The 22101-nt window shown below is 38.0% G+C and overlaps 1 protein-coding gene across 1 annotated transcript; it reads left to right on the top strand.

Moving 5' to 3' along the window:
* Window positions 1-1875: 1875 nt before the first annotated feature.
* Window positions 1876-21451, top strand: LOC310638914 (uncharacterized protein; the record flags this gene model as incomplete). The annotated part of the gene is made up of 3 exons (XM_083360276.1): window positions 1876-4755; window positions 7427-9844; window positions 21230-21451. Exons 1-3 carry the CDS (start codon window positions 2203-2205, stop codon window positions 21449-21451), a joined length of 5193 nt encoding a protein of 1730 aa, XP_083216402.1. The 5' UTR covers window positions 1876-2202.
* Between the last annotated feature and the right edge of the window lie 650 nt (window positions 21452-22101).

The following is a 22101-nucleotide window of genomic DNA, read 5'->3' as shown; positions in this document are numbered from 1 at the left end:
AGGATTTTGCCTAAATGGAAAAAAATAATTATATGGGTTCTAGATTTACTCATGTAAGAGGAAATACTGGATATCACCTCTCAAAGGAAGGCTTATTTATTTAGTAAATGTGCTGTCCAGGCCTGCTCTCTGATAGCATCAAGTCTCTATTTATTAAAAATAAATACTGCAGCCAAATAACTGCGATTCTGGGATTCCGGTAACATATATAATAAATAGTTGTGCAATACAGGTCCGCCTTGACTTACAGTTCAATTCGTGACCGTTCAGACTTTCAACGGCACTGAAAAAAAGTGAACATTTATGATCATTTTTCACACTTAAGGCAGTTGCAGCATCCCCAGGTCATATGATTCAGACGCTTGGCAACCGACTTGTGCTGCCACCACGTGGCTGTTCTTGGGAAATTACCAATATGCTAATTGGGTCTGCCAGTACCTTCCCCCTTTGTGATGTATTTCCTGTCCTGCTCATGATGCTGTACTAGGATCCACCCCTTCTGGGTTGGACTTCCTCCTTCTCCTTGCTCCCTTGTGTTCCATCCTCCATTTTAACATCTGAACACAAGCCATGCAGACAGTAATCCTGTTACTGTCTTTTGACCTTAAGGTTCCGACCACGTTCAACTGACCACACCTTCTCTGCTGTAACCACCTTCTACATGCAAAATAAAGGTATTTCAGATGAACCAGGGGCTTTATGAGTTCACTGTCTGCAAAGGGCCGTTAAATGTGACTAAATTTGCTTAAACAGACCAATAAGTGTCTCAACAAGGAATTAAAATCACGATCACGTGTCTGTAGCAGAACACGACTCGTCTTTATGACATTGCAGTGTCCTGGGGTCATGTGATCGCCTTTTTTTATTGAAAAGTTTTACAGTACATTTTTTAATACAAAACCCCTCCCCTCTCCCCAAACCTCCCCAACTCTCCCCTCCCCTCCCCCCTCCCCGACTTCCCAGAGCTAAATACAGGGTATAAAAATACAAACAAACATAATCTAAAATATGCAAACAACAATAAGATATTAAATTCTATCGCACTTTAACTCTTAATAAAATAACTACAAGCTAATTATACATCATATAAATCCGCTACTTATTCAAATGCTAAGTGAAACTTTTTAGTCCCATATTTATTCTGAATATAATCTATCCATCTCTTCCACTCCACGATATATCTCTGTTACAATTGATCTTTCAAATACGCTGAGATCTTTGCCATCTCTGCCAAGTTGGAAACTTTTAAAGTCCATTCTTCTATAGTCGGCAGTTCTTCCTTCTTCCAATATTGCGCTACTAAAAGTCTCGCTGCCGTAATTAAATTCAACATCAATTTAATATCTACAATGGTAGTATCTGTGATAATACCCAATAAAAACAATTGCGGAGAAAACTTTATCCTTTTCTTGAATATCTTTTGCATATTCCACCAAATTTTAATCCAAAAAGCTTTAACCTTTTTACAAGTCCACCATATATGAAAATACGTTGCATCCTCACAACCACACCTCCAACATTTGGGCTGGCAGTTCGGATACATACTTGCTAATTTTTTAGGATCTAAATGCCAATGTGATCGCCTTTTGTGACCTTCCAACAAGCAAAGACAATGGGTAAATCAGACTCACCTAACAACCACGTTACTAACTTAACAACTGCAGTGATTCACTTAACATCTGTAGCAAGAAAGGTCGTAAAGTGGGGCGAAATTCATTTAACAATTGTCTCGCTTAGCAGCAGACAAAACTGCTTAAATAAAACCAGTGATATATGTGACAGTAAAAGGAGTGCCAGCCCTGGCCAACCACATCCATTCCTCCCTTATCCAGTCTAGAAGAAAATCTCGCTGCAACCCACCATTCACCTAAAAGGGTTTCCACCACTGCTTTCAATATGAAAGGAAGCTTTCTGTTTCCGTATGTAGAATCTTCCAGTGGCTTCCTGCCCTCTCTACTCTCCTCTCCCAAAGCCCTGGGAGTGATTTCCAGTCAGGGTAAACCAGTACTATACCATTTTTTAAATTACGGAGAATCTGTAAGTGAAGTATCATATTGTATCACAAACGCAGCACAAGGTGGTGCTATTGCATAACAGAGAACCATATCTAAAAGCCAACTGCTCTTCTGGTGGCCTGCAAAAAAAAAAAGAATCACACATTATTATGCACACGGACCTCAAAGACAAAGGCAACAGAGCTTTATGAAAAGCAGGCTTAAGAAATCTGGGGGAGGGGAAGAACGTCCAGTACAAGATACAAAGATAGGACAAAATAAAGATTCCTTGGGAGGAACAACTATGGACAGTGGTTCCTGGGCTTCCATTCTGCATTCAAGTGAACCTGGGTCAATGGAAAGAGGTTGCATTAAAAGGCAAGTTTTGGCTTTTTTTCTCTGTCTAAATATTCTCTGTCTAGAAATGTGTGAGTCTTTGCGCTATTCAGTGGCTGAAGAAAAGAAAACTGGGTTTCTAGTAGCTAATATGCTGAAAGACTTAAAAATAGATGTAAAGGAATTATCTGCTAGGAAAGCCAAGCTAGTTCCAAAGGGCTCTAAAGAGTATTTCCAGCTGGATCCTCATTCTGGGAATCTAATATTAAAGGATACAATTGACCGAGAGGTTCTGTGTGGTCAGAATGACCCCTGTATTCTATTCTCTGAAATTGTGCTAGAAAATCCATTACTGCTACATGGAATTGAAGTAGAAGTAGAAGATGTGAATGATAACATTCCCACATTCTCTAAAACTGAGTTCCTTTTTGAAATATCTGAGCACATTCCAACAAAGACCAGATTCCCTTTGGAAAGGGCTGAAGATTTAGACAAAGGCGAAAATGATGTTCAGAATTATATACTTGCTCCTAATGAACACTTTAAACTAGAAGTGCAAACTTATCCTGATGGTAGCAAATATGCAGAACTGGTTTTAGAGAAAGCATTAGACCGTGAGATGATTCCTCAGATTACCCTAATTCTACAAGCAGTGGATGGAGGGATCCCAAGGAGAACTGGTACAGTGCAAATAATAATTGATATTTTAGATGCAAATGACAATGTTCCTCATTTTGAACAATCTGTGTACAAAGTGCAGCTTGTGGAAAACAGCCCACCAGGTTTATTGGTCACAAAAGTTGCAGCCAGTGATGGTGATAAAGATGCTTATGCTCACATTACTTACACTTTTAGCCAAGTACCAGGCAATGTGCTCAGATCATTCAAGTTAAACAATCATACGGGAGAAATTACTCTTGTAGGGAAAATTGATTATGAAGAAAATAGCAAGTATGAACTGAATATCAAAGCCACAGATGGAGGGGGACTGTCTGCTTACTGCAAAGTCCAGGTGGATATTGAGGATGAGAATGACAATGTTCCAGAAATAAGCCTATCATCTGTCACTAAACCCATACCAGAAGATTCTCCCCCAGGAATAGTGGTGGCCCTCTTTGGTGTAAGAGATCAAGACTCTGGAGACAATGGCAGAACTAGCTGCAACACTGATAAAAACCTGCCTTTTATACTAAAACTGACTGAGAACAATTATTACCAGCTTGTGACTCAACAGCCACTGGACAGAGAACAAATGTCACAATATAACATCACCATCACAGCCACTGACCAAGGTTCTCCCAGACTCACTTCCAAGACAGTTATTAGCATTCAACTTTCAGACGTCAATGATAACCCTCCAATGTTTGAAAAATCTTTCTACGATTTGCACTTGAGAGAAAACAACATTCCAGGACTGCTTATTGGATCAGTCCACGCTGTGGATGTGGACAAAGAACAAAATGCCAAACTGACCTATTGGCTTTTGCCTGGGAAGATCAGGGATGTCCCTGTATCTTCTTACATCTCCATCAACTCCGAAACTGGGAACCTGTATGCCATCCGATCTGTGGATTATGAGGATATACAAGATTTCCAGGTGATGGTGATGGCTGTAGACAAGGGCTTGCCTCCACTGAGCTCAGAAACCACAGTCCGAGTTCTTATCAGAGATGAGAATGACAACGCCCCCTTTGTCCTCTGCCCCCTTCAGAACAGCACTTCTCCATCAAAGGAGCTGGTTCCCAGGGGAGCAGAGACAGGCTACCTGGTCACCAAAGTGGTGGCAGCGGACAGGGATTCAGGGCAGAATTCTTGGCTTTCCTATCAATTGCTGAAGGCCACAGATCCGAGTCTCTTCGCTGTTGGGACTCAGAATGGGGAAGTGAAAACCACGAGGCCGGTGAACATCCGAGACAGTTTCAAACACACTCTTATTGTGGCAGTTAGGGATAATGGGCATCCGCCTCAGTCTGCCTCTGCGACCCTAAGAATTCTTCTAGTGGACGGCTTCTCTGATCCGTACATGAAAAGTATGGATAATCCTAAGGGTGAAGTCCCTCAGGAGGGAGATCATACTCTAACCATGTATTTGATTATCTGCTTGGTTGCCATCTCATCCATTTTTCTGCTTTCTGTCATGGTGTTTCTTGCCACCAAGTTTCAGAAGCGAAGGAAATTTACAGGAAGTTCTCATTCTGCATCTAATTTTCCCGTGGGACAAAATTTGCAAGAAAACTGTGGAGATCGTACTTCTGACACATATTGCCAGGCCTACAATTATGAAGTATGTTTAGCTGGTGGTTCTTTAAATAGTGAGTTCAGATTTCTCAGGCCAATACTCCCTATTTTTTCAATGGATCCAAAGAATTCAACAGACTCTCAGGATACCAAAACTCATGTTAAGGAAGATGAATTGATGTCCCAGGTAAGAATAATATTAAACCTTTCTAACAGTTTTCTATCTTAAATTTCTAATATTTGATTATTTAAAGATACAATAGGGAGCAGCTTTTCTATGGTTAATTCTAAAAATGTTGTGTCCACAAATAGACTGCATTGTTCTGCATTTAATTCTGAGTAAATCATTTTGTTTTGCTTTGCTTTCTTTTATTTTCCTTTGGGTTTTTTTCTCACTATTTTTCTGCATTTGTCTTGTGTAATATTCGTTTCTGGCCAAAAGTCAAAATCATCTTTCCTATTTATGATAGAGAATTTTCATATGATTCTTTGAGTCTCAGAAAGGCCAGAAAGAAATTCAGCTGAAAGGAAGGTTAAAGGCTTTGAATAAAAAACCTTTCACTTCAGAAAGAAACCCTCCTATGTTCTCTTCCTCATTTATGCATTGATGGTCAGGATATATATTCCATTTCATAGAATAGAATAGAATAGAATAGAATAGAATAGAATAGAATAGAATAGAATAGAATAGAATAGAATAGAATAGAATAGAATAGAATAGAATAGAATAGAATAGGAAAAATATATCTAACTGTCAGTATATTGTGGGATATGAAATTGGAAAGACAGTTGTTCCAATTAAAGCTGGATTCCCTGGAAATGCTGTTGTTACCATGTTACAATATTTCATTTGAAAATACAGAGGCATTTTTAAACAGGTGGGCAATATGGGTATACTGATCATGATGAACATCATTATACAGCTTGCATAAAGATACATCTTGTATAAAGAGCTGAATGAGTCCCATCTGCATATATTAACCAAAAAAATTCCCAAAAGCTTTTGCCTAGCAAAACAAAAGTCCAGTGAGCAAACTGGAGTCCCCCATCACTTCAGAGAAGTACTTTGAAGAAGCACTTTGCCATAATCTCCAGCTTTAAACAAAATCTTCCATTTACTTTTAGCATGTGGTGGAAAAACAGACTTACACAAACTCACTGATCCTTGTACGTGCCATCATTCAAATGGTGTCACACAACTGAAGACTTTGCACATTCAGGGCTACCAAATGCACAGGTATAGAGTAGTGATAACTGACTCAATAGTAATAATTGCAAGACGGATCTTGGACTCCTAGTGGACAGTCACTTAAATCTGAGCCAGCAGTGTGCTGCAGCTGTCAAAAAAGCCAATGCAATTCTAGGCTACATTAACAGAGGGATAGAATCAAGATCACGTGAAGTATTAATACCACTTTATAATGCCTTGGTAAGGCCACACTTGGAATACTGCATCCAGTTTTGATCACCACAATATAAAAAAGGCATTGAGACTCCAGAAGAAGTGCAAAGCAGAGCAACAAAAGACGATTAGGGGACTGGAGGCTAAAACATACAAAGAATGGTTGCAGGAATTGGGTATGTCCAGTTTAATGAAAAGAAGGATTAGGGGGGTGACATGATAGCAGTGTTCCAATATCTCAGGGGTTGCCACAAAGAAGAGGAAATCAACCTATTCCCCAAAGCATGAGAAGGCAGGACAAGAAGCTATGGATGGAAACTAATCAAGGGGAGAGCCAACCTAGAAACTAAGGAGAAATTTCTGACAGAAAAATTAAACAGTGGAAGAATGTACCTCCAGAAGTTGTGGGTGCTCCAACACTGGAGGTTTTTAAGAAGAGATTGGACACACATTTTTCTGAAACGATACTTCCTGCTTGAGCAGGGGATTTGACTAGAAGAACTCCAAGGTCCCTTTCAACTCTGTTATTCTGTTCTGTACTGAAAGAAATGTTCATACGTCAGAATATATACATTTCCGAAGAAAACTGCATTATCATTGGCGTGACATCAGAGTTTGTTTTTATCAACGGCTGTCTAGCATTCTAGCAGGTGGCAAAATATCAAATCTTTCATTTTCAGTGTAAATCTTTCCATCTACCAAATTGAAACTATCAAATTCAATTCACTACTAAGATATTTATGGTCATGCAAAGGAAAATAGATTATTTAGCCAGGTCTAATACTCTTAAAAATCCAATCATAAATTTTAATAAATTTAAAGCTCTAATAATTTCAAAATAAGGAAATCCCTATAGATACATGTACTGCGGACCTTATTCATGTTTTTCTGTGGCTCAAATTAGATACATTTAAATGGGGATGATTAACATAAATCCTTTCCTTTCCTCTTATTGTTCTCTTCTGATACACTTTAATCATTTCTGGGTATCCTCAGGGAAAATTATATTACAATGCTAGAGTTGTATCCCTCTCACTGAATGTGTTGTTGAACAATAATATTATTGTTCGGTGATGAGGTAACTAGAATCTCACCAACCTTAAGAACCATCATTTCCTGTAGAATCTTCATATTTTGAATAGGTAGAGAGCCTTCAAAACTATGATTTGCTGCCTTTAATTTAGAAAAGTCTGTTTAATAATAAGCAGTCCTAGAGGTGAATTCCTCAGACAGCCACATGGTGGCAGAATAGGCAAACATATTACTGGGAACTCAGAATATTGGGGTGAGGCGAAATGAACAAAAAGCTAGGGTCCTACAAAAAGACAATATTTTAACCAATGAAAAGATGAAAATTGGAAGGTAAAGCAGCAGGAAATTAGCTCTTTGTCAGAGATAATAACTGGACGAAAATAAGGAGCTGTATATTCTGTTCAAAAATTAAGGAGAGTCCTGAATCATGGAACAATGCATTAGGAGTAAACAAGGTATGTATCTTTTTTGGTTGCTTTGTCTTCCTGGAGCATTATGTATTTCAATCTATTATTCTACACTGGAAGAAACCAAAAGTGGTTCTATAGTAGCTAATGTGCTGAAGGATTTGAAACTGGAAGTAAAGGAATTTGTTGATCGCAGAGCCCATCTCATTTCTCAAAGCACTAAGCAGTATTTCTCCCTTGATATTCATACTGGGGACATATTGATCAATGATAAAGTAGACCGAGATCTTTTGTGTGGCCAGACAGATGTTTGCATACTTACTGCTCAAATTGTGCTTGACAACCCTTTGGAATCATATAATATTGAAATAGAAATAGAAGACATAAACGACAATGCTCCCAAGTTCTCTAAAAAAGAATTTGAGATAGAAATTCCTGAGAATGTTCCTACAAATATGGTACTTCCCTTGGAATCTGCAGATGATGAGGACCTAGGAGAAAACAGCATCCAAAACTATACACTCAGCACCAATGAATATTTTTGGCTTCATGTGCAAAGGAACAAAGGCGGAATTAGCAATGTGGATCTTGTTCTAAAGAGATCACTAGATAGAGAAAAGGTGCCACATCTAAATATCACCCTAATGGCTGTGGATGGTGGGGTACCACAGAAAACAGCCACTGTTCAAATTAACATTGATGTTCTGGATATAAATGATAACCCTCCTCAATTTTCTGAAACTGAATACAAGGTAAAAATAAAGGAAAACCTTCCTACGGGCACTGCAGTGGCTAAAGTGGAAGCTACAGATCTTGATTTGGGTTCAAATGCACAAGTCACCTACTCATTCCACAGAACGCCTGAAAAAATAAACAGTTTGTTCCTTTTAAATGAAAGGACTGGAGAAATCACTGTTAGGGGACAGATTGATTATGAAAAAGAAAGGAGTTATAGCATAAACATCAGAGCAATAGACGGAGGAGGACTTTCAGGGCACTGCAAGATAGTAATAGAGGTTGAAGATGTCAATGACAACCCCCCAGAAGTGTCCATCATATCTCTGACCAGCATCTTAAAGGAGGATACCCCTTTGGAAATGGTTGTGGCCCTCTTCAGTGTTAGAGACCAAGACTCTGGAGACAACAGCAAAACGGTCTGCTCTGTAGAGATGAACCTTCCTTTTGTGCTCAGAGGCACCACAAACAACTTTTATCAGCTTGTGCTCCAAAGTCCCCTCGACAGAGAGACCGTCACTGAGTACAACATCACCATCACAGCCATTGACTGCGGCTCTCCTAGGCTCACTTCAACAAGACTGATTAATGTTCAGATCTCCGATGTCAATGATAACCCTCCTCTTTTTGAAAAGCCTTCATATGACATGCAGATCCGGGAGAATAATATTCCAGGCTTGCTCATCGGCTCAGTCCACGCTGCGGATCTGGACACAAAGCAGAATGCAAAAGTGACTTACTCAGTTCTGCCTGGGAAGGGTGATGACCTTTTGCCCCCTTTCATTTCAATCAACTCTGAAACTGGAAACCTGTATGCCCTCCGATCCCTGGACTATGAGCAGATAAGAGGCGTCAGAGTGACTGTGAGGGCATCTGACGGTGGTTCTCCTTCCCTGAGCTCAGAGGTGATTGTCCGCATTCACATCATTGATGAAAATGACAACGCTCCCTTCTTTCTGTATCCCCTGCAGAACAACACATCTCCATGCAATGAGCTGCTTCCCAAGTCAGCCGAGGCCGGCTATCTGGTCACCAAGGTGGTTGCCATGGATGCAGATTCTGGCCAAAACTCTTGGCTTTCCTATGAATTGCTGAAGGCCACGGACCCAGCCCTTTTCAGCATAGGAGCGCAGAATGGGGAAGTGAAAACCAGGAGAGCCCTGAATGAGCGAGACACAAACAAGCAGAGGCTGGTGATGCTGGTCAGAGACAATGGTCTTCCTCCACAGACCAGCACGGCGATGCTTAATGTCCTTCTTGTGGATGGCTTTTCGGATCCCTTCCTGAGGAGGGTGGATGTGAGTGTGCAAGAACCGGAAGAAGACAAAACCTTGACCAAGTATTTGGTGATCTGCTTGGCTGCTGTCTCCTTTGTGTTCCTGGTCTGCATTGTTGTGTTTATTGTGGTCAAAATCCTCAAGAAGGACTCCCAAAGCCACTTTACTGCAGCTGCTCCTCACTTCCCACCTGCCACTGCTGATGCCCCAGAGAACTGTGCAGATTCATCGAATGGGTCACTTCCCAGGACTTACCATTACGATGTTTGCTTGACTGGTGGATCCTTAAGTAGCGAGTTCCGATTTCTCAGGCCCCTCTTTCCTGTCTTTTCGGTGGGAGATGTAAACATTCCTGGGTATCAGAAGAATTCTGGTTGTGAAGATATCTCTGAGCAGGTTGCAGATAACCAATTACATGAGCAGGTGAGTTACCTTTAAATATGTTGTTGATTTGTTTGTTTGATTGATTGATTAGCCCTTGGCCCATATCAAAGTGCAAAGTTCAAGAATCAAATTATTACTAAAATTTGATAAAAGCAATTTAAAATGGAATTACATAAAATGCAATTTAAAATGAAATTGTAATAAAGTAAAATGAAATTGGAATAAAATACAATCTCAAATGAAATTGGAATAGAATACAAAAATTTAAAATATAGATAAAATATGATAAAATCATATTTCGGTGTCACCCCTGCAATCTACCCAATCAGTGCCACATATGCAGATCTCAACTGAACCATCTTCTTATGTACTGTGCTGTGTTAAATGTTATTTTCAGATTCTGGCCAGACATAAGGTAAGTTGTTCTGATATGGGGGATCCCAATGGGTCGTTTGGTATATAGACCAAGATACCTGTCTCTCTCTTATACAGGCAACAATCAAATAGGATGTGAGCCAGGTCTTCTACCTCTGGCGCTCCACAAATGAAGAGACGTTCATTGTAGGGTATGGAATGGAATCTCCCATATCTAACCAATGTCGAGCTGTTCAAATCTCGCTTGCGTAAATATCTCCCTTAGATGTTTTGGCAGTTGCAACTTCAAATAGCTGTCTATTTGAAAAGTATATTTGTATTTGCTCAGTCATTTCAAGTTACTCACCTTACTAAGGATAGCTATGTCATTTTGTGTTTCTATATCCTTAATTCTTTGGGAAGCTCTTTTTAAAAATCGTTCTGTTATACAAGAGTCAGGAAGGCTACAGCTTCTTTCAAAATTTGTTAGTTTGGTGATCCAGCAGACTTGTGATTGTAATTTTATTTGTTCTATTAGACATAACTATCAGTTTCCATTTCATTGACTTTATGCCAGTAGTTACAGTATATGCTCTAATTTTGGATAATGCATGAATTGTATGAATTCCCAATTTAGCTGTAACTGCTGCAGCAGACGTTCTTAGATCTACACCCAAAATACATCTCAAATGCTGGGACTGTGTTTGTTCTAGGACTGTGGTTGAGTATAGACCCCAAACGTCTGCTCCATACAAGAGCATAGGGGTAACCGTAGCTTTATATATTTTAATTAGTGGAGCTAGGGACCCTGGGTAAGTATGATTCTTTAGTTTAAGCAGTAAATTCAAACAAGCTTTTGCTCTAAGTGTACTCCATTGATGATGGCAGGCCCAAGATCCAGTCTTGGAAAAAGTTATGCCTAAATATACAAAGGTGTTAACCTGTTCAATTGGTTCACCGTCTAATTGCCATCTATGTCTCTGTTGATGTTTTCCAAACACCATGATTTTTTATTTAGATTTACTAATGGTTAGGGAGTTATCCTGGCAATAAGAACTGAATCTTCTTAATAACCTACTTGTGAATATGATAATAAAATCATATCATCAGCACAGAGCAAGCTGTTACAGTATGTATTTAGGATCATTTGCATATGTACCATGGGATCCTTCATTAACCCTGGCAAATCATTGATATATAAACCAAATAATAATGGGGGCAGGATACACCCTTGCTGTACCCCTTTATTTGTGTGAATCCTGTTAGTCAAAGCCCCATTAACCCCATACAGGACCCTCAAACTGGTACTTGTGTAAAGGGCTTTAATCAAAGCCAGCAGTCTAGGTTCTATTTTAAGAGCTGTCACTTTACTCCATAGTACTTCTCTGTTTACCATATCAAATGCTGCTGTGAGGTCTATAAAAGCAGCAAACAGGGTCTCCTCTTATAGGCATATTTGGCAATTAGATGGTTCAAGACAAAGCAGTTATCAATAGTAGATCGGCTTTGTCTAAAGCCTGCCTTGTTCTTCTGCAAGGATATGGTTTTCCTCTACCCAGATTTCAATTATATTTAAAAAGAACCTAGCATATATTTTTGCTGCAATGTCAATCAGACTGACAGGCTTATAATCACTAGGATCCTTTTTCCTTTTTTATACATGGGGGCAACTATTGCCATCTTCCACCCATCTGGTATATGGCAGGTGTTATTTAAACAAAGACCTACCAATACTGGTCCCCACCAGTTGGGAAATTTCTTAAATAATTCTGCTGGTAAAAAATCCTCACCCGAGGCTTTATCGCTCTTTAAGCTTTTAATGATGGATTGTATCTCCTTTTCTGACACTGGTGGCCAAGGGGGCGGAGTTATCAAAAAAACTCCCCTGGGACCGCCCCTTCTTCTGGGCAAACTCATACAAAGAGGGACCCAACCTGGCGTTAAAATATCCTAATAATACTACTATGACTGAGGGTACAATACAGATATATCATCTTCTAGGATAACGTCCAGATCCATCCAGCATTCGGAATTATAATACCGGGATGTGTTTGGAGGGATATACACATTTACAGTATTAACTCAAACTCTTTATATCCAAATTTAACAGCTAGGAAATACAAATACTTGTCTTCTTGTCCTAAAGGAACGGAGATTTGCATTTGATATACCAATCTCTGCTGAGGACTGGGAGAATTATTATCAGTGTTTGCTTGCTTCCATGGAACCTGCAGAGAAACTGTCTTTAAGCAGTGATTTAGTAAACTCTAGAACTCAGCAACATGTAGGAGATTGAACAGGTGCCTGACCAACCTAGCTGACAAGTTTGTTACCCAAAACATAGAGGAGGCAACTAGAAGGGCAGCTATACCGGACCTTATTCTCACTAATTGAGAAGTAGAGTGTTGTGTAGTGGGTTCTGGAGAGTAGGAAGGACGCCAGCCCGATGAGTACAGCATAACAGCTCTTTATTAAGTGGAAGTGACCGTACTGGGGAATAGGGGCTACCTGCACTCTTTATATACCTGGCCAGTACCTGGCCAGGTACACAGCCAACCAATCCGATTGAACCTGTTTCCCGCCAAAACTTCTTCCCGCCGAAACAGTTACAGTTCAACGCCTCCTGGTGGTGACTCTTATACAAGTGCTTTAGGTGTTCCTAAAAAGCCTAATACATAACATAGAGATAGAGAGGATTGAAATTGCAGGAACTTTGGGGAAGAATGACCATATCACATTAGAACTCAAAATAAAACAAACACAAGCAACGGACCATAATCAAACCAGAATCTTAGACTTTAAAAGAGCTGCTTTTAAAAAGTCAGAGCTTAAGGGGGATCCCATCGATGAAAACTTTAAAGTAGAAAAAGAACTCAAGAAGTTTGGGAAACTTTGAAAAATATGATAATAAAAGCACAGTTCTGCTCAATACCATTGAAAAAGAAAAACAAGAAATCCAAGAAAAAAAACTAGCATGGTTGCATAAAGAACTCTCTGACTAACTGAAAGGAAAAAAGGGTAAGTACAAAAAATGGAAAGAGGGACACATACCTAAGGCAGAGTAGCAACAAATAGTCCAAACCTGCAAAGATGAAGTTAGGACAACTATGGCTTAGAATGAAGTAAGACTTGCAATAAAGAGTTTCTTTCAACACATAAAAAACAAGAATAAAGTCAAAGAACAATTAGGGAAGGGAATTGGGGTACCCCAAGATTCCGTTTTAAGCTCAGTACTCTTCAATATCTTCATAAAAGATATAGATGAGAGAATAGAAGGGGGATTCTTCAAATTTGCAGATGATGCTAGGTTGACAGGAATAGCCCACACCCCAGCAGATAGGCTCAAGAGCCAAAAGGATCTTGACAGACTTGAACGGTGGGCCCTGTCTAAACAAAATGAAAGTCAGTGTAGATTAAAGTATGGTTTTATACTTAGGCTAGAAGAAAACAAATTTATAGGTACAGACTAGGCGAAACCTGGCTTAATGCCAGTAACTATGAGAAGGATCTTGGATTCCAAGTGGACAATCACTTAAATACAGTATGAGGCAACAGTGTGTGGCAACAGTAAAAAAAAGCCAATGCAATCCTAGGCTGCATTAATAGAGGGATAGAATAAAGATCACGTGAAGTATTAGTAACATTTTACAAAGTATGACCACACTTGGATTATTGCTTCAAGTTTTTGTCATCATATTATAAAAAAGATGTTGAGACTCTGGAAACAGTGCAGAGAAGAGCAACAAAGATGATTAGGGGGCTGGATGCTAAAACATGTGAAGAACAGTTACAGGAATTGGATATGTCTAATGTAGTAAAAAGAAGGACTAGGGATGACATGATACCAGTGTTCCAATATTTGAGGGGCTGCAAAAGTTGATGGGTCAAACTATTTTCCAAAGCACCTGAAGGCAAGACAAGAAACAATGGATGGAAATTAACCAAAGAGAGAAGCAAACTAGAACTAAGGAGAAATTTCCTAATGGTGAGAACAATCAACAATCAACCCAGTGGATTTCAGAAGTGGAGCAGTCCCAGATGCCATCAGAAGAGGTTAGAGAACAAAGAATGACATGGGCTGCAATTAGATGAATGAGACAAGAACAAGAACAACAGAAAGCTACAATCATATCTCAAGAACATACTTATAGTGAAGAAGTGGGAGGAGCGAAACCGAAGAGGGTGCAGGTGGTTTTGCAAGAGGCGCTCTGAAAGCTTCAGGTCGCAAAAGATGGCGACAAAGTTTCTAACCTGGAATGTTAATGGATTAAATTCCCCGCACAAGAGAAAGAAAGTATTTCAGTATTTGAAACAATTTAGAAATGATATTATTTGTTTACAGGAAATGCACATTCAAGCAGCTGATCAAAAATATTTGATAAACTTTAGATTGGGTACACAGTTTAGTGCGTCTGCTCCAGATAAGAAAAATGGAGTAGTTATTTACGTCAAGAAGAATTTAACAGCTAATTTAATTGAAACAGACAAACAAGGAAGATATGTTATAATTGAATTGTTAATAGAAGGCAAGAAAATACTTTTGGTTGGATTATATGCTCCTAATCAACAGCAAGGAGAATTTTATAAATTTTTACATAGCAAGATAATTCAATGGGATTATAAATCGTGTATTTTGATGGGAGATTGGAATGGTGTCCTGGATGCACAAAAAGACAAAAAAGGTCTTTTCAGAAGTATACCAAATCATGCTAGATTGCCTAAATATTTTTTTGAGATGAAAGATGACCTGGAATTGATAGATGTTTGGAGAGAAAGAAATTTGCAAGAAAAAGATTTTACTTTTTTCCCGATAGACACTAATCCTTTTCTAGGATTGATTTTGTATTAACTACTAATGATTTTTTTTCTAGGATTAAGAAGATTAAGATATGTCCAAGAACTCTATCAGATCATAGTCCAGTATGGTTGGAACTGGAAAAAGAGAGTGGAGATAGGCGGTCTTGCAGATTGAATGAAAATTTGTTTAGATATCAAGAAAATGTGGAAGAATGTAAAAAACAGATGAAAGAATTTTTTAATATAAATATGCATAAGGGTACTTCTATTGAAATGGTTTGGGATGCAAGCAAAGCTTATATGAGAGGAGTGTTAATATATTTGAATAATAAACAGGCGTAATCTGGAATATAAGTGAAAAGAATTAGAGGAGGAAATTAAGAGGAAAAAGAAGGCTCTAATTTTGAATCCATCTGATAAGAAGATTAAAGAGGTAATTACTTTGTTAAGAGGTCAGTTTAATATGTTGATGGCAGATCAAGTGGCAACCAATTTACGGTATGTTAAACATAATACTTTTTGTAATGCTAATAAGCCGGGTAGGTGGTTAGCTTACTTGTTAAGGAAGAAACAAAGGTCACGTAATATAGATAGAATAGATTACAAGGGTAAAGAGGTGTTTCAGCAGAATCTTATTAAAAAGGCTTTTGTTGAATTTTATTCTAAGTTATACGTTAGGGATAAGATTCAAGATATAGATATAGATAGATATTTACAAGAAGTTAATATCCCTGTTCTTACACAAGAGGAAAGGGAAGGGATGAATCAACTGATAAATGATGAAGAAATTATTTTAGCAATTAAACAATTAAAGGTGGGGAAAGCACCAGGAACAGATGGCTTGACTGCTGTTTATTATAAAGATTTACAGTTAGAAATGGTGGAACTTTTAAAAGAATTATTTAGAACAATTCAATCTGGAGGAGAAGTGCCTCCATCGTGGAAAACAGCTTTTATATCACTGATTCCGAAGGAAAATCAAGATCTTACCCAAACCAAAAATTATAGGCCAGTATCACTTTTAAATACTGATTATAAGATATTTGCAAAACTTTTAGCAAATAGATTAATGAAGGTAATGCAGCAAATGATTCATAGTGACCAAACAGGATTTATAAGTGGTAGACAAATGAAGAATAATGTGAAACATATTGTAGATTTATTGGAATTTTTGGAAAGAAATAACCAGGTCTCTGCAGCGCTGATTTTTTTGGATGCTGAAAAAGCTTTTGATCAATTGGACTGGTAATTTTTATTTACGGTACTGGAGAAAATGGAGTTTGGGGATAATTTTTTACAACCTATTAGGGCAATATATCAAAAGCAAACAGCTCAAATAATAGTCAATGGTAGTTTGACAGAAACATGTAATATTGAAAAGGGTACAAGACAGGGGTGTCCATTGTCACCTTTGTTGTTTGTTTTAACATTGGAAATATTATTGATTAAGATATGAGACTCAAATAAAATTAAGGGAATTAAAATAAGAGATCAAGATTATAGATTGAGAGCGTTTGCAGATGACTTGGTTATTACATTAAGTCAACCGACTTACTCAGTTGTAGAATTGATGGAGATAATAATGTCATATGGAAAAGTTTCTGGATTTAAGATAAATATGCAAAAAACTAAAATATTGTCTAAAAATATGACCATAGAACAAAAGGTTGTTTTAGAAGAGCTAACGGGATTTGAAATAGTTAAAAAGATTAAATATTTGGGGGTATATCTTTCAGCTTCAAATGTTAAATTATACAAAAATAATCATGAATTGTTATGGTTAAAAATACAAAAAGAGTTAGATAGTTGGAAAAAACTACAATTATGCTCAGTGCTTTTTTTTTTTTTTTTGTAAAAGAAAAAGGTGCTGGAACTCCCACATGTCACACAACCTGCCTTGCCTACCCTACAAGGTTCCATCCAAAAAAGGTGCCGGAACTCCATTCTGAGCATTCTATGAGAAAAAAAGCCCTGATTATCCTTATTGGGAAGAATTGCAGCAGTAAAAAATGAATGTTTTGCCAAAATTTTTATTTTTGTTTCAAATGATACCTTTACTTAAAAAAGATTCAAATTTGGAGGAATGGCAGAAAGGTATTAATAAATTTGTTTGGGCAGGGAAAAGACCAAGAGTTAAATTTAAGATAATGCAAGATGTACGTGAAAGAGGTGGTCTTAAAATGCCCAGTTTCAAATTATACTATGAGGCTGCTGCTTTATCATCAATTAGTGATTGGTTTAATTTAACACAAGGGAGATTATTGAATATTGAGTGTTATGATTTGTTATTTGGTTGGCATGCATATTTATTGTATGATAAGAAGGTGGATAATGTTTTTAAGACACATATATTAAGGTATGCTCTGTTGCGAGTTTGGAAAAAATATCAACATAAGTTAAATTATAAAATACCAATTTGGGCAATACCTAAACATGCAATAGAAAATATAAATGTGGGATTTAAACATGATGTGATTACATACAAAGAAATTCTTAGGATAGAAAGGAATGTATGGCAATTAAAGCCATATAATATTTTAAAAGAAGGAAAGATAGTACAAACTTGGTTCCAGTATGGGCAGTTACAAGCAAGATGGAAAGAAGATCAGAAAGTTGGTATTTGGATAACCGATGGAAATTTGGTAAAACAAATTAGAGATCAAGGTCAACCACATATAAGAAGGATATATAATGCACTGATAGAAATTGACTCAGAAACGGAACTTGTTAAAGATTATATGATAAACTGGGCCCAGAATTTTCAGGAGGTTATAACAATGGATACTTGGGAAAAGATATGGGTCAGAAATTTACACAGGCTCAAAATTTAAGAGAGAATTTTTATAAAATGTTTTATAGATGGCATTTAGATCCTAAAAAATTAGCAAGTATGTATGTATCCGAACTGCCAGCCCAAACGTTGGAGGTGTGGTTGTGAGGATGCAACGTATTATCATATATGGTGGACTTGTAAAAAAGTTAAAGCTTTTTGGATTAAAGTTTGGTGGAACATGCAAAAGATATTTAAGAAAAAGATAAGGTTTTCTCCACAGTTATTTCTGTTGGGTATTATTACAGATTGTACTGTCATAGATACTAAATTGATGTTGAATTTAATTACGGCAGCAAGACTTTTAGTAGCGCAATATTGGAAGAAGGAGGAACTGCCTACCATAGAAAAGTGGACTTTGAAAGTTTCAAACCTGGCAGAAATGGCAAAGATTTCAGCATATTTGAAAGAACAATCGCAACAGAGATATATTGTGGAATGGAGAAGATGGATCGAATATATTCAGAATAAATATGGGACTAAAAAGTTTCATTTAGTATTTGAATAAATATTAGTTTTACATGATGTATTATCAGTTATTCATTATTGGTTAGTAATTTAGTAATTTAGTTATGTTTAAGGGGAGTTAAAGTGCGATAGAATTTAATATGTTTTAATATTTTTTTAGTTAGGTAGCATATTTTAGTTTAAGTTTGTAAAGTTAATACCTTGTATTCAGCTCTGGGAAGTCGGGGGGGAGGGTTAGGGAGGGCAAGGGGGAGGGGAGAGGGAGGGAGTTTATGTTATTAAAAATGTATTTTAAAACTTTTCAATAAAAAAACAAAAAAACAATCAAGCCAGTGGAATAGCTTGCCTTCGGAAGTTGGGAGTGCCCAAACACTGGAAGTTTCAAAAAGTGACTGGACAGCCATTTGTCTAAGTTCTTTACCCTATTAGTACATGAGATGTACAGTAAAAAAAATGGAGGTCACTTTTCTATCCATTCAGTAAGAAAGACCTATTCTAGATTTTCTGTCTTTTAACATGATCAGTACTGGCAGTGATTGACATAAACACTGACTGGAAACAGAGGTGCCCTGTTAATTTGTAATTAAAATTTTCCATGGCAGGAAGTACAGTAAATAGATAGCTGTCAAAGTATCTATTCCAAAAGAAAAATAAAACAGGCGTTTGTAATATCCCCAATTCAGACAGTATCTTATTTTTACTTGGCAATGATATTTCTTTCTAAGGTTAAAAGTGAATAAATTATTCTATTAATGCATTTGATTAGAAGGGTGCTTATGCTCACATCACTTACATTTTAGCCAAGTACAGGAAATGTGCTCAGATCATTCAAGTTAAACAATCATACTGGAGAAATTACTCTTGAAGGAAAAATTGATTACGAAGAAAATGGCACATATGAACTGAATATGAAAGCCAAAGATGGAGGTGGACTGTCCGCTTACTGTAAAGTCCATGTGGACATTGAGGATGAGAATGACAAAGCCCCAGAAATGACCCCATCATCTGTCACTAATCCCACACCAGACGTTTCTCCCCCAGGAACAGTAGTGGCCATTTTCAGTACCATTGACCCAGACTCTGGCGACAATAGCAGAACCACTTGCAACATCGATTCAAACCTGCCCTTCATCATAAAATCCATAAAGAACAATCATTACCAGCTTGTGATTCAACAACCATTGGACAGAGAACAAATTTGTGATGACTCACCCGGACACTTACGCAGATGCTTCTCCAGATGCTAGTTCAAAGGAGGATGAACTGATCCCTGGCATGTCAAGAGGGGAGGCAGGTGAGAGCTACAAACCAGACAAGCAGCAGCCTGTGCTAGAGACAGCTGCATCTGGGAAACCCAGAGGATTTGGGTGGAGAGGGCACACAGCTGCAGCTGGTCAGTAGAGATGAAGAAGAAATGCCTTCTCCTAATCCGAGAGCATGTGGAGCTGAGAGGAGGCAGGCACAATGAAGGTCAGCTAGGCTACTTGTGAGAAGGCAGCCTTGCCCCTCTTGATTGGCTGCACCAAGAAGCAGCTATTTAGCTCAGCAAGGGGAGTGAAATGATGCTGGAAACAATGTGTTTGTTCCCTTGCTGTGTGTTCTTTAGCTGTTGTGATTCTTGCCTTGAACTTTGGATTGTGCCTCTTCAACTCTGGGGTTGCCTTGTGGGCTTGCTTTTGCCTTGTGCACTTGCTTTTGCCTTGTGGACTTACCTTTGCTTTTTGGACTTGCCTATACCTAGTGGACTTGCCTTTGCCTAGTGGACTTGCCTTGTGTTTGCACTGTGAACTAGTGCTGGCTTCTTTTGAGTAGCCTGTTGAGCTCATTGTGGGTGGGCTGGTGCTGGTAAAGGGCATAGTCAAGGAATACTAATTCAGGCTTGGAAGCCTTAATAAAGACTCCTAACACCTGTGGTGTGTGTGTCTGTGAGACTGGGATAGCACAAAATATAATGTCACCATTACAGCCACTGACCAAAGCTCTCCCAGACTCACTTCAATAAGAATTAATGCTATTCATATTTCAGGTATCAATGACAACTCTGGTATTTGAAAAATCTTTTTATAATTTGCACTTACAAGAAAACAATTTCCAGGTCTGTTCACTGGATTCATCCATGCAATTGATTTGGATGCAGAGCAGAATGCCACAGTGACCTATTTTCTTTTGCCTGGGAAGATCAGGGATGGCCCACCATCACCTTTCATCTCCATCAGCTCTGAAACTGGGAACTTCTATGCCATTTGATCTATAGATTATGGGGATATACAAATTTGCTCTGATGAACAAGTTAAAGAAACAGTTATAACTTGGGCAACATATTTTGGACATAATGTAGAATTAGAAAAATGGCAAAACCTGTGGGAAAGAAACTATAAAATAACAAGGGCAGCTACTTATAAAGAAAAATTATATAAAATGTTTTATAGATGGCATTTGTCACCTGCAAGATTAGCAAAAATGTTTAAAAATGTGTCTAGTAATTGTTGGAAATGGAGGCAAAAGCCAGGCACGTACTATCACCTCTGGTGGACATGCCCTAAAGCAAAAAGTTTTTGGTCAAAAATACAAATGTGGTTAGAGAAAATGTTAAGAAAACCTGTAGATTTTAAGCCAGAGCTATTTCTTCTAGGTATAATCACAGAAAACTATGACAAAAATGTATATATTTGATCTTACATGTATTAACAGCAGCAAAAATTACATTTACACAGTATCGGAAAAATGAAGAAATACCAACGGAAGAAGACATACCGGTAATTAGGAACATTTTGGACTGTGCAGAAATGGATAGGCTTACATTGAAAATGAAAGGGAAAGAAGATACAGAATATTTTCAAACATGGGATAACTTTTACAAATGGCTAGAAAAACGGAGTAGAGAGTAGGAATGGAAGTTGAGCTCAGAAACCATGGTCCGAGTTCTTATCAGAGATGAGAATGACAATGCCCCCTATGTCCTCTGCCCCCTTCAGAACAGCACGTCTCCATCAAAGGAGCTGGTTCCCATGGGAGCAGAGACAGGCTACCTGGTCACCAAAGTGCTGGCAGCGGACAGGGATTCAGGTCAGAATCCTTGGCTTTCCTATCAATTGCTGAAGGCCACAGATCCGAGTCTCTTCGCTGTTGGGACTCAGAATGGGGAAGTGAAAACCACATCCGAGACAGTTTCAAACACACTCTTATTCTGCATCTAATCACCCTATGAGACAGAATTTGCACAGGAATTGTGGAGATCCTAGTTGTGACTCATATTGTCAGGTCTATAATTATGACACGTCTTTAGTTGACGGATCTTTGAACAGTTCAGATTTCTCAGACCTCCATTTCTGTTTTTGGTGGATCACATGAATCTCTGGATTAAACCTGCAGAACCTTTTGGTCGTGAAGTAGAGATGAAACTTGTATGCCAGGTGAGAATAATTTGGGGGGTTTTGTTTTGTTTTGTTTTATGGTGAATTTGAAAATGGTATTGGCAATTTTCTATTGCACTCTATCTTATGTTTTTGTTTTTTTATTGAATTTGTTCTAATTTGTGTAAAATGTAGAGCCAAATTTAACACATTTTAAAAAATATATAAATTTGACTTCAGAATGCTTCTCTCTTTTTTGTTATTGTAACATACATATACCTTAAAATTCATATACCTTTAAAATACTTATTTTTTTTCCTTGTATAAATTGAGGGAAATTAATGATTTTGCTGTTCTTGTAATTTACAATTTGCTGTTCTATGTAATTTGTTACATTTTCATGACTTCCCAAACTATTTCTGCTAGTAGAAAAGTTAATGGTATCAACTAAAGCACAGAGAAATAAGAAATGAACACGTGAAATAGGCTCCCAG

This window comes from Vipera ursinii (genome assembly GCF_947247035.1).
Source record: "Vipera ursinii genome assembly, chromosome: 3".
Lineage (NCBI taxonomy): Eukaryota > Metazoa > Chordata > Lepidosauria > Squamata > Viperidae > Vipera > Vipera ursinii.
Note: the sequence above shows the minus strand (reverse complement) of the source record. Positions and strands in the feature narration are given on the sequence as shown.